This window comes from Trachypithecus francoisi, unplaced genomic scaffold (assembly GCF_009764315.1).
Source record: "Trachypithecus francoisi isolate TF-2019V2 unplaced genomic scaffold, Tfra_2.0 Lachesis_group8, whole genome shotgun sequence".
In the NCBI taxonomy this organism is placed as follows: Eukaryota; Metazoa; Chordata; class Mammalia; order Primates; family Cercopithecidae; genus Trachypithecus; species Trachypithecus francoisi.
Genome location: NW_022681473.1, coordinates 47,498,377 through 47,512,092, shown reverse-complemented (window position 1 = coordinate 47,512,092; position 13,716 = coordinate 47,498,377). Strand labels below are relative to the sequence as shown.

The 13,716-nt window shown below is 44.6% G+C and overlaps 1 protein-coding gene across 24 annotated transcripts in view; it reads left to right on the top strand.

Moving 5' to 3' along the window:
- The window catches only part of OTOG (otogelin), a 102,534-nt gene that overhangs the window by 37,198 nt on the left and 51,620 nt on the right, over positions 1-13,716 (top strand). For all 24 annotated transcript variants that reach the window (XR_004435619.1, XR_004435620.1, XM_033203828.1 and 21 more), the window contains 5 exons: positions 4,469-4,576; positions 9,179-9,317; positions 10,964-11,098; positions 11,382-11,528; positions 11,818-11,937. Coding sequence is in view for 22 of the 24 variants with exons in the window: in XM_033203828.1 (XP_033059719.1) it covers positions 4,469-4,576; positions 9,179-9,317; positions 10,964-11,098; positions 11,382-11,528; positions 11,818-11,937 (649 nt within the window). In the remaining 2 variants the exon portion in view is untranslated. The remainder of the gene's footprint in view (positions 1-4,468; positions 4,577-9,178; positions 9,318-10,963; positions 11,099-11,381; positions 11,529-11,817; positions 11,938-13,716) is intronic.

Genomic DNA, 13,716 nt, shown 5'->3' with positions numbered 1-13,716 from the left:
GGACTATTTTGACTAAGATTGCTATTTATTTCCTTTGGATGAACATTTCAGGGTGGAAATGCTGGGTCCTAGGATAGATTCATATTTATATAAGAAACTGTCAAACTGTTTTTCAAAGTGATTGGACAATTTTACACTTCCAGTGTGTGAGAATCTGGCTGTTCCACATCCTCTTCCAGTGTTTGAGAATCTGGCTGTTCCACATCCTCTTCCAGAGTGTGAGAATCTGACTCTTCCACATCCTCTTCCAGTGTGTGAGAATCTGGCTGTTCCACATCCTCTTCCAGTGTTTGAGAATCTGACTGTTCCACATCCTCTTCCAGTGTTTGAGAATCTGGCTGTTCCACATCCTCTTCCAGTGTTTGAGAATCTGGCTGTTCCACATCCTCTTCCAGTGTTTGAGAATCTGGCTGTTCCACATCCTCTTCCAGTGTTTGAGAATCTGGCTGTTCCACATCCTCTTCCAGTGTTTGAGAATCTGGCTGTTCCACATCCTCTTCCAGTGTTTGAGAATCTGGCTGTTCCACATCCTCTTCCAGTGTTTGAGAATCTGGCTGTTCCACATCCTCTTCCAGTGTTTGAGAATCTGGCTGTTCCACATCCTCACTAACGCTTGGTGTTTTCAGTCTTCTCCATTTTTGTTATTTCAGCAAGTACATGGTCCTATCTCATTATGGCTTTGATTTGTATTTCCCTAATGACTATGAGTACTTTTTCATATGCTTATTGGCCATTTGTGTATCTTTCTTTGTGAAGTGTCTGTTCTGGTCTTTTGCCCATTTTTAAATTTGGTCTTTTTCATTTGATTGAGTTGTAAAACTTTTTTATATATTTTAGATACAAGTCCTTTGTCAGGCATATGTATTGCAAATATTTTTTCCCAGTGTGGGTTTGCCTATTTATTTACTTAACGTGCCTTGAAGTATCTAAAAACTTCTGATGAGAAGTTTTTAATTTTGATAATGTCTAATTTTTTTCTTTTAAAAATCTCCTTCATTTCTGATGATGTCTAATTTACCATTTTTTTCTTTATAGTTAGTCTTCAAGGTTGCAAAGATATTCTCCTATGTTTTCTTCTAGGAGCTTTACAGTTAAATGTAATGGATTAAATCATTAATTTATTATTATTATTTTTACAGACAAGGTCTTGCTCTGCTGCTCAGGGAGGAGTGCAGTGGTGCCATCACGGCTCACAGCAGCCTTGAACTCCTTAGCCCAAGTGATTCTCCTGCCCCAGCTTCCTGGGTAGCTAGGACTACAGGTGTGCACCACTATACCTGGCTAATTTTTAAATTTTTTTGTAGAGATGGGGGTTTTGCTGTGTTACCCAGGCTGGTCTCAAACTCCTGACCTCAAGAAAGCTTCCCAAAATGCTAAGATTACAGGTGGGAACCACTGCAACTGGCCAGCTTTACAATTTTAGCTTTTACATTTAAGCCTATGACCTATTTAAAATTATTATATTTTACACATGTTGCAAAATGGAGTCAAGGTCTATTTTATTTTATTTTTTGATGGACATCCAGTGGTTGTAGCCCCATTTTTTAAAAAAGACTTTCATCTCCCCATGTAATTGCTTTGGCATTTTTGTGAAAAATTAATTGACTGTATACACGTGGGTCTATTTCAGAACTCTTTTCTGTTCCATTGATCTATTTGTCTGTCTTTGTGCCAATATCCATTCTCTTGATTTATGAAGTTTTATAGTAAGCCTTGAAATCAAAAAGTGAGAGTTCTTCAACTTTTTACTTTTCTTTCAAAAAGTTGTTTAGGTCTTTGCATTTCCAAGCAAATTTAGGATCACCTTATCAATTTCTACCAAAAAAAAAAAAAAAAGCGCCTGAGATTTTGAATGAAACTGTGTTGAATTTATAGATCAATTTGGGGAGGCTTGGTATCTTAGCACCAGTAAGTACTCCAAACCACAAATATGGTATTATTTTCTTGTTTATTGGTCTTCATTAATTTCTCTCAGCAATATCTCATAGTTTTCATGTAAAGGTTTACACATTTTTCATTGAAGTTTTCATAGGTATTTGCTGTTTTTGTTGATGTTATAAATGGTATTATTTTATTAATTTTCCATTTTTAATTGCCACAATATAGAAATACGGTCGATTTTCACATATTGACCTTGTATTCTGCAATATTGCTAAATTCATTTATGAGTTCTAGTGGCTTTTTTTGGGCAGATTCTTTAGGATTTCAGTAAGTGATCGTGTCATCTGTGAATAAACATAGTTTTACTTCTTTGTTTTAAATTTTTACATCTCATATGTTTCTTGCCTTATTGTGCTGTATTGGACTTACAGTACACTTTTGAATAGAAGTGATGGAAGTAAAAATCATTGCCTTTGTCTTGTTTTGGGTAAAGCAGTCTTCTACCGTTAATTCTAACATTTGCTGTAGTTTTTTTTTGCAAATGATCTTTATCAGATAGGGGAAGTTTCTTTTTATTTCTATTATACTGCAAATTTTTTAAAAATAATAAATGGGTACTGAATTGTCAATTGATTTTTTAAATTTATTTTTTATTTTTTTCTGAGACAGAGTCTCACTCTGTCACCCAGGCTGGAGCACAGTGCTGCAGTCTTGGCTCACTGCAACCTCCAGGTCCAAGTGACTTTTATGCCTAAACCTCCAGAGTAGCTGGGATTACAGGCATGGGCCATTACATCTGGTTAATTTTTGTATTTTTAGTAGAGAAGGGGGTTCACCATGTTGGCCAAGATGGCCTTGAACTCCTGGCCTCAAATGATTCTCCCACCTTGGCCTCCCAAAGTGTTGGGATTATAAACATGAGCCACCTCACCAAGCCTGTCAATTGATTTTATTTATTGGAGTATCATATGATATTTTCCCTTTATTTTATAAATGTGGCAAATTACATTGGTTGATTTTTAAAATCTTAAACCAGTCTTACATTCCTGGGATAAACCCCAGTTGTGACTGATGTATTATTTAATATTCTATGGTCTGTGGTTTTCCATACTTGCAATGCTTTTGTCTGATTTTGGTATCAGATTAATGCTGGTCTTATAAAATGAGTTGGGAAGTATGCTTTCCTTTTCAATTTTTGGAAGAGTTTGTTTAAAACTTGTATTTATTTCTTCCTTAAATGCCTGGTGGAATTTACCAGTCTTGGAAAAGTTTTAACTTCAAATTGAATTTCTTTCAAGGTATTGGGCTAATTCAGTTTACCTGTTCCTTCTTGGCTGAATATTTATAGTTTGCGTCTTTTAAGGAATTTGTTCATCCCATCTAAGTTGTCAAATTTATTCACTTAACATTGTACATAATATTTTCTTATTTTGCCTCTACTATCTGTAGAGTCTGTAGCATTGTCTCCTCTTTGTTCCAGATATTGGTAATTTGAGTATTCCTGTCCCTCTTTTTATCATTCAGTTTAGACAGGAGTTTGTCCATTTTATTAGTCTTTTCAAAGAACCAGCATCTGGTTTCATTGATTTGTGTCTATTGTTCTGTTTTCTATTTCACTAATTTCTGCTGTTATCTTCATTTCTTTTACTACTTACTTTGGATTCAGCTTGCTCTTGCATTCCTAATTTAGAACTTTGATTTTAATACCTTCCATTGTATATCCTGACCTGGACGTTCTGGCCACTTCAGAAGCCCTGAACCCCATTTTCTGTCTGCTCTTCTCAGTGAGACATCGTGCTGTGCTTGGATTCCATCATCCTGTACTGTAGTCCAGAAAGTGCCTCCAGACAGAAAATCTGGATACAGGAGCAACTAACAAGGGACTCCTTTCAGTATAATGCCTATAGCACCCTTTCTTTTTGCCTCTTTAACCCATGTGTTTGTATTCTTTTGAAAAATAAAATAGGAAGGTTAAGTAACTTGTTTCAGGTAGATCCTGGATTTGAATGAAAAATTATTTATTGTCAAAGTTTGTGTTCTTAGCCCTGCCCCAGGCTGTATCCTGTTGATGCCTGGATCTACCATGATGCTGTGGCCTGAGAGTTTTAATAAATGCCCTGAGGCATCCTTGGCTCCGGCCTAGGAGTGGTCAGATTTCATGGAAACCAGACTAGAAGATGGCAGTGCTGCAGCTTTGGGGCCTGTGGTCTGAGAGCTCCGTGAACAACCTGGGTAGGAGGGTCAGCACCCATATCCATGGCCTGTTCATTAGTATACAACTAGTGCCTAAGGATCAGCTGGCATCCACTTGGCCACTAGGGCTATGGCTTGTAGAGATAAGCCTCGCTTCTTGATAGATGACAGAGACTTTCAGGCTGGACCTAGTCCGTTACTGGTTTTTCCAATTACTGAGGTCCCTCTGAATCTCACTGGGCAGCAGCAGGATGGGCAGTGAATACACAGTCAGTTTCTTCTAGGGTAAATGCTGGAAGCCACCTCTGAGCATCCAGGTTGAGGCAGGGTCCTCCACAGATGGCAGCTATGGGAGGGGAGCTCTCCTGACCGCCTGCTTACTGTGTCCCTACAGTCTGCTCAGACATGGGGACGCATGTTTCCTGCCAGAGGAGTGCCCCTGCACTTGGAAGGGGAAGGAGTATTTCCCTGGGGACCAGGTGATGTCTCCTTGCCATACCTGGTAAGTGAGGGTCCCAAGCAGGCTTTGCTTTTTTGCTGGGAGGGGGCATGGATATGGGTGCATGATCAAGAGTATAGTCTAGCATTTCCCTTTCATTATGTTTGTATTCATGTTGTGTGTTTGTGTGTTGTGTGTGGTATAGGGGTTTGTGTACACATAGGAGTATATGCATACAAAGGAATATTTTTGTTTTTACATGAATATGTTTGCTCAGTCATGTATGTGAATGTGTATACATGCATATTTGTAACCATGACAATTTGTTCGCATATTTATATGAACATATGAGTGTGAGTGCAAATCCAAAATGCATATGTGCACATGTGAACATGCATGTACATGGATGTATATAAAAAGACAGGCATTCACACACTCAATATGTCAGTGAATATATACAATTAGAAATTTGTATATGTAGACAGGTGTGTTTACGTATACTTTTGTGCATATGGATCCATTTAAAAATGTGTGCACATGTATGTGAAAAGTGTGTGGCTATATGTGTAAAATGGCTGTACGTATTTGTATTCACACATAAGTGTAAATATCTATGTAAGTGTGCATTGTGTTTGCTTGTGAATAGATACATTCTTGTGTATGAAAGTATGTGTGAAGGTATTTGTTTAGTAATGTAAGTATGCGTATGCGGGAGTGTGTGCACCTGGATTGGATTCTATGCAAATAGACTCGGGGCTGGTTCTGCAGGGCCTGTTCTGGGACACACAATGGTGGTTAGGCAGTAGGTAGACTCAGCTTTCTGATAGAGAGAATGCTGGGGGAGGGGATGAGAAATTATAAATGTGCCCTGATGCTGGAGAGTAAAACCAGTCACTGTTCCAATTTCGAGAACCAGCTAGGGGTGGCCTGAGGTGAGCAGGAAGCCCCTGGCCCTGGAACTCCAGGGCCCAGCAGAGAAGCTCAGAGAGGTTCTATCTCAGAGACCCATCTGGGTAGCTGGAGCATGGCCCCCAGTCCCTGTCCCATGCTGGGATTGAAGCCACCCTGTTCCTCTGGCCTAGAGGAAGGCCATAGTGTTTCTTTCTGTATTAGAAGCAGGGTCACGGTCAAGCCCATCTGCTCCAAGACTGGTGTCCTCAGATACATCAGAGTGCACTTGTAGGGTCAGAGCCCTGGCTGTCTGACCCCAGAAGTCCCTGGGTATAATGTTAAGACACAGACCTCTGCACAGGCTGTGTGCTCATTTTTTTTTTCTTGGGATTTTGTGACTGTGGTGAGCCAGAGCACACCAGGTATGCCAGGCACATGAGGTGAGAGACGGGATGGCTGGCCTGGATTTGCCCGGGGGTGCTCAGGCCCTGAGATGGATTTGCTTCCATCGCTTCACTAGACTCCAGACACTGTAGCAGGGGATACACCCTCACCCTCAGGCAGGGCATAGCTGAGTTACACTGAATCCTCTCCTGTGAGTGCATTGTGCTCATAAATCAGATCCAAGGCAGAGGTGGTGAGGAGTCTGGAGCCAAGGCCGAAGAGCTGGGATTATTTAGAATTGGGAACCCTGACTCGAAGAGGCATCTGCCTTCATAGGAGAGGCTGACTTGCCATAGGATGGGTGTCCTCTCTTCCATGGAAAACTAGGAGATAGACGGACAAGTTTTCACTTTTTAACTCAGTTGTAAAAATTCTACCTCCTAATACATGGACAAACCTCGACATTTGCTCTCGAAGGACCTGCCACTGTGGCCCAAATTCCAGCTGCTCTCCCATGGGGAGGTGGGTGCTGGAGATGTGTTGCACTGGTGTGACTTGAGCATTTGCTGTGATCTCTTTACCAGGAGGGAGCCCGGCTGCCCATCTCTTCCCAGCTCTGCGTTCCGTGTCACCATGGTCTGCAGCATAGTCAGCCACAGTGGGAGTATTTCCAGCGTTTATGCATTTATGGCTGAGTCGTAGGTCATGTAGGTGGGTGAATGACAGGATGGATACACATGCTTAGGAAGCCACGTGGACTCAGTGCATGACTGAGTGTGTCTATGGCACGTGATTGGAGAAAGCCTACCCCTCATTGTTGCTGTCAGACACGGAGCCCGGGGTCATGCCCCTTTACTTGCAAATATTTTGGCACTGAGCTCTGTGACTCTTGCCAACTCTACTCCTTCCTTAATTCTTGGAGATTTTGGTATCCATTTAGAGGTGCTTTCTAGTATCTCCCGACATCTCAGATTCTTCATCCTCTCTTCCAAAGATCTTTCTCCATCCTAGTGGCGTGAGGGGTCATCTTGTAGATGTTGCCATTCCCAACAACTCATCCAGCCCATATCCCAGTGAGTCTCACCTCACCTTCTGTCTTTCTGCTCCACTCCCTCTCTGACTCCCTCAATCCTGCAACCCCACAGGGATTTCTCATCCATGGTCCCTACCACCTCTCTGTTGCCTCTCACCCCCTCGATGTCTCCTCTTCCCTTTTACCTCAACCTGTGATCCAGAACCATATCGCTTCCTTGAATGCAGCCCCACTTCTCTTCCTCCTCATGCTTTGCCCTACTTGTTTGGCAAAACCACAACCCTGGTGACATCCACACCTTTACTTCCTTTGTACCTGCATCCATGCAGCTGAATGTCACTGGAGGGATGCACAAAACCCGACTGCCAGCTCTCATTTTAAATTCATGGGCTCAGAAGGGTGGAAAAGGCCCTTAAAGCTGATGGGCTCTTGGACTGTATTTCCCGGGTCTCCTTTGCTCTTTCATCCCACTAGATAACTATTCCACTCTTTCTCTTCTCTCCTCAAAGCCCCGACACCTCCTTCCCTCTCATTCTCAGCTGGTGATCCTGCTTCCTATTTCCCCGAGAAAATTAAAGCCATGAGAAGAGAACTTTCCAGGCTCTATACCCAAGTATTTTGCCTGTACAACAGGTGAACTAAGTGTCCGTGTTCCTATCTAAAGCCAATGTCTTCACTTGTCCTCTGGGTCCTAGTTCCTCATTTGCCCACCCAAGGGCATCACTGCAGCATCTCTCCCTCTTTTCTCCCATAGAAACAATTTGCATTCTCTACTGGCTCATCCCTATTGCATAAAAATATATTGTTTGAAAAAATTCCAACCTCCTAGAAACTGCTCCATTTCTCTGCTCGCCTTTTATTGCAAAACTCCCTGAACACTTTTTCTATACTTGCTATTTCAACTTCCTGTTCTCCCATTCCCCTTTAAGCCCTTTCGGTCAGTATTTTCTCCATCATTCCATCAAGACTATTCCTACTAAGGTCACCAGTAACTTCCATATTATTAACTGCCCATCCATAGGCAGAGGACTACCAGATTTCTACCTGTAGTACAATCCATGCTTCTCAACTCTAGGCTCACACATCCAACTGCCTACTTGACATCACCATATGTATGTCTAATGGAGGTCTCAGACTCAACATGTCCAGAACAGCACATCTGATCTTCCCCTTCAAACCTGCTTCTCCCTCAGCCTCCCCTATCTGAGTTGATGAAGACTTCGTTCTTCCAGTTGCTCAGGCCAAAAAAACCTGGAGTCAACCTCGTGTCTTGTCTCTCACTACCTATATCCAACCTGTCCGCAAATCCCTTTGGTTTTACCTTCACAATACACCCAGAATCTGACAACTTCTCAGTCTCTGCACTGCTGTTACCCTGCTCCAGGCTGCCATCATCTCTTCCCTGATGTGCTGCAGTAGCTACTCAACTGGTCTTTCTGCTTCCCCTTGACCCCCTTGAGCTTAGGCTCAGTGCGGTAGCCACAGTGGAACATAAATGACATAGTGTTATTCCCATGATCAAGTCTTCCAATGCCCACTCCCCGCTCCCATTCCTAGCAGGAGCTAACCTTCCTATAGTGGCCTTATTGGACCCATGTCACCTGACCCTCCATTGCCCCTCTGAATTCCTCTTCTACTCTCTTGCCCTTACGCTCTCCATTTTAGCCATGTTGTCTCCCAAGTGTTCCCCAGAGCCTTTGGAGAGACTGTACCCTTTGTTTGGAACAACCTTCTTCCAGATGCCCATGAAACTAACTCTGTCGCCTCCTTTACATCTCTACTCACATGTGCCCCAACCACCCTATTTAAAATTGTAACCCACTCCACCCACATTCCCAGTGACCTGTATCCTGTTCTCCCATAACACTCATTGCCTTCTAATGCACTATAGTACATACTCGCACTGCCTGATTACTTTTTATTTAGTGTATCTCTTCTTCCTCTAGAATAAACATTCCCAGAGGCAGACGGTTTTCTTTTTTTGCTGTTTTATTCATTGATGTATCACAAAATTTTGGAATAATGCCTGGGATATGGTAGGCACCTAATATTTGTTGAATGAATTGGTAAGTGAATGAATGGAGTGGTAAAGGGAGTATGGACTTTGGAGTTAAATAGATCTGGGTTAAATATCAGGTCCATTACTCATTGGCTGTGTCTCATAACCTCTCTGAGCCCTGGTGTCTCCTTCATGAAATCACAATCCTGCCCTTGAGACTCCTGTTAGAGGTTGGTGTTTGTTGACCCCTTTGCCAAGGGAGACAGTGCGCGTGCATTCGCTAGGCCATGGCTCTGCATGAGTATTCAGGTATGGGGTGGGTGTGCTGTACGAGCTGGTCTGGGCCTGTGTGTTTCAGTGTGTGCCAGCAGGGCTCATTCCAGTGCACCCTCCACCCTTGTGCCTCCACCTGCACTGCCTATGGCGACCGGCATTACCGCACATTTGATGGGCTCCCGTTTGACTTCGTGGGGGCATGCAAAGTGCACCTGGTCAAGGTGAGTTCCCAGATGTTTCTGCCCAGCTGGCTCCATGCAGACCTGTCAGGGCACCCTGGTGCTCCGGACTCCAGTCCGATGCAGAATTGGGTGGTTGGGAATCTAAGCCCTGAGTTGGGGCTGTCTAGTGACTGGAAGAAGTGCTGAGATGCAAGCTCAGGGTTGGATGGAGCTCACCAGTCCGGAGGTACCACACTGCCTGTCTGCTCACTGTTATAATCTTGCTCCAGTGGGTCCCAGTGCTTTTTTCAAGAGCCAATGCTTTTTGAGCTTTTATTATATACCTAGGGGTCTATTGAGCCATATTTTGTGGATTATTTCACTTAAATATCACAGCAGCTCTGCAAGGTAAAGTTTATGGATCCCATGTTATAGATGAACAATTCAGGCTAAGGGAAGTCAGGTAACTTGCCCAAGGTCCCCCATCAGTCAGTGGTAGAGCTGGGGTCAAGTTTGACCAAGAAATCTGACTGGAGAGTTGGTGTGCTTAAAGGAATCACAGGTTACAATTTTCAGCTCACCTGGAGGAAGAAAACTGGTGATGTGGGGGGCACAGTGAAGGCAGGATCCCTACCCCAGGAGGAAGGGGCACTGCTGTGGTGGAGGAGTGTCACAGACACACCCAGGGGACCTTGGTTTTGCTAATAGCCTATCTCATCTTATAACAGTAACATCCATAATAAAAATAACATATAATAGTAACAATGCCAAAACCTTTTATGGAAGGAATCCTATCTACAGGGCAGGTACCGTACTGGGGTCCTTCACATAACTGCAGTAAATCCCCACGAGATAAAGATTATTGACCTCATTTTATTTAAAAAGTTCTAAAGGTTAATGCAGTGTATATTAAAAACAAATATTCCCCTTCCCATTTCTTCTGTTCCTGTCTCCTGTTGAATAACCACTCCAGTTGGGGATGAATCCTGCCCATTTTTCTGTGAGACCATTTTTCTGTGAGACGTGGACACGCGCACACGCACACACACACACACACACACACACAGTTTGTTTAGTGTGAATAGAATTGTAGAATAGGATTCTACAATGTGCTTTTTTCACTTAATAGGATACCTTGGACTTGATTTCATATAGTCTGTACACACTTTTTTCTTTTGAACAGCTGTGTAAAATTCTACAGAATACCGCCCTCTAGTTTGTTTTATTTTTTCCCCATCGATGGACATTTAGGTTGTCTCCAATATTTAAATGCTGCAGTGAATACCTGTGTGGATGTATCCCCAGGTTCTTGGCAGCAGAATTGCTGTATAAAAAGCTATGTTCATTTAAAATATTCGATGCCAGCAAATTCCCCTTCAAAAAGCTTACACTAGCATTAAGGATGTAAGTAAGACAGTGCCTCTTCCCCATACCCTATCAGCACAATCATCCCTATTGTATATTTGTTAATACATTAATTCATCAGATATTTTGGGGAGTCACTACATGTTAAACACTGCACTAGGCATCCAAAACCAGAACAGCGTCAGAGAACAGAAGTTACCCAAAGTCACACAGCTCAGCAAACACAAAGTAGAAGTTTGTGTTTGAAAGCCACTCCGGAGTGCGTGTTCCTCCACCTCTATACCTCTCGGCAGGATCTCTTTTCTCCCTCGTTTTATTGGACTCGCTTATTCTCTCCTCAGAGCGTGTCAGATGTCAGCTTCTCTGTGATTGTAGAGAATGTGAACTGCTACAGCTCCGGCATGATCTGCAGGAAATTTATTTCCATCAACGTTGGGAGCTCACTCATTGTCTTTGATGATGACTCCGGAAATCCTGTAAGGCCCAGTGCCTGTGAAGGTTGTGTAGACAATTTACAGGTTACCAGGGGTTGGGGCAGAAGAGGGCTGAGGACTGGCTTCCTTACCACAGCAGTTTCTCTTGGAGAGCCACTGAGTTAGGAGCTCAGACTGAATTCCTCTTGGCCAGGGTCAGGAACACAGAGGCCAATGTCAGGGTATGAGGGAGGCAGAGGCATTGGTGAGGTTCTGGCTGCAGGCATAGCCAACCTGGGCACTGGGAGGTACTTGGGCTCAGGAGTGACCATCTCTGTCCCTCTAGAGTCCAGAGAGCTTCCTGGATGACAAGCAGGAGGTCCACACATGGCGAGTGGGATTTTTCACACTGGTGCATTTCCCACGGGAACACATCACCCTCTTGTGGGACCAGAGAACCACAGTGCACATCCAGGCTGGGCCTCAGTGGCAGGTACTACATGAACAGTGACCCTCTGCTCCTGCTTGGGGCTGAGCCAAGCCCTGGTTGTCCTTGGGTGAGCTGTACCCTCTCTGAGGAGCCAAGAAGAGCATACCTCTGTTCTCTCCTCCACCCTGCTCTGGGCCCCTTCTCCTCTGACATTGCTCCATCCCTCTTCAAACTGTGACCTCAGCAGTGACTTCTAGGTCCATGATAGACTCCTGGGCTCCTGGTGATCCCTCTGCCTGTGGCTCACCCCTGCCATGCCTGCAACTGACCATGGTGTCCTCTCTCTTTTCAGGGCCAGCTGGCAGGCCTCTGTGGGAACTTTGACTTAAAAACCATCAATGAGATGAGGACCCCGGAGAACCTAGAGCTAACTAACCCCCAAGAGTTTGGCAGCAGTTGGGTTGCAGTTGAGGTAAAGCCTCTCCTCCAGGCTGGCTTATGCCCCTCACTCAGATGGGCACTGCCAGCACTGAACCTGGCCCCAGGTCAGGGAAGAGGGACGCTGGTGTGAGGTTTCTCCTGCAGTGTTCTCTCAGCCTCTGACTGCATCCCTAGCCCTAGACTCTGTCCTATGGCCCAAAGATCATGCATCATCTTGTCTCACAAATCCAGCTGCCCACCCTACCTGGGACCAAGCCCTGGCAGGGTGGTGGAGGGTTGGGCAGGTGATAAAGTCTGTCCCAGGAGAGATGGTCACTCATCATGATGCCTCCTGGTGCCTGGAACTAGGTCTGACACAGAGAAGAGACCAAGAGAGACTGAGGAGGGTTGAGGCAATCAGGGAAGGCTTCCTGAAGGAGATGAGACTGGTGCTGGCACTTAAAGGTTGGGCCATGCTTAGATAGATGAATATATCAGAGATAAGATCTCTGAGAGGAAGGACAACACTAGCATAGCTAGAAATGAGGGGGTCTGCCCCAAGGGACAGCCTGAGAGATGTCTAACTGAGGCTGCCAATCTGTGAGCTGTGGGGGAAACAGCTCTGAGTTGAGAGCAGGAGACCTGGGTTCTTGTTGGGTCATCTATTGACTTTCTGGGTGACCTTGAGTATGTCCCATCTCTGCAATCCTCTGCAAAGAGAGGGGACTGGGCCAAGAGAGGGCCGATGAATAGATTTCACTTCATGTGACAACTCTGATTGGTCAAAAGAGGCTGCTTGGGAGCTATATTGAGAAACATCCAAGATCTGTGTCAAGCTCAGCTGGAAGGAGGACTGTGATCGATTATTTATGTCTGCCATGAGAGCAGCAGTGGAGAGTGGTGTTATGAGTGTTACGCATTTGCCTCTCCTGGACTTAGTGATCTTAATGCCCTGCTGGGAAGTACACAGAGATGAGCCTATGTAGACTGGGGTAGGGGGAGCAGTTGGGCATATCCTGGAGCTCAACTGTTCCAGGTGGGACAGGGCTGTTCTCACAGACTCTGAAATCCTGAGGTGGGACAAGGCTGTTCCCACAGCCTCTGTAAAGTGCACCCTAACACACCCCCATTTTAGAGAAGCTCAGTGGGTGACTAACCCTTGTTGTCCCCACACCCCCATACACATCATATTTCTCTCTTGCTAATCCTATTCGGCATATAATGGGTTCTCTAGTGAAAATGTAGTCTAAGGAAAGAGATTCAGCAGACATCGGAAACATTTGTATTAGTTATCTACTGCTATGTAACAATTTTATGAGACCTAGTGGCATTAAACAACACTCATGTATTATTTCAGTTTCTGTGGGCCAGGAAGTCAGGACATAGCCTGACTTGGTTCCCTGCTTAGTGTCTCACAAGGCTGCAATCAAGGTGTCAGCCAGGGCTGGGCTCTCATCTGGAGGCTCCACTGGGGAAGGAACTGCATCCTCACCTGCTCACATGGTTGCTGATTATATTCAGCTCCTTGCAACTGTAGGACTGAGAGCTTCCATTATTTTGGGGCCAGCTTTGGGCCAGAGACCACCCTCCGCTCCAAGAGACCACTGACACTTCCATCCATGTGGAGTCCCCCAGCATGGCTGCTTGCTTCCTCACAGTCAGCAACGGAGAGACTCCAGCAAGATGGGCTCTGGGATCTCATGTTGGGAATCGTGTGATCACATACACATGGCCATGTCCATCCCATCACCTGAGCCAATTCTGTTGGTTTGAGGCAAGGCATAGGTCCCTTCTACACTCAAGGGAAGGGGATTTTACAAGAATATGAGTA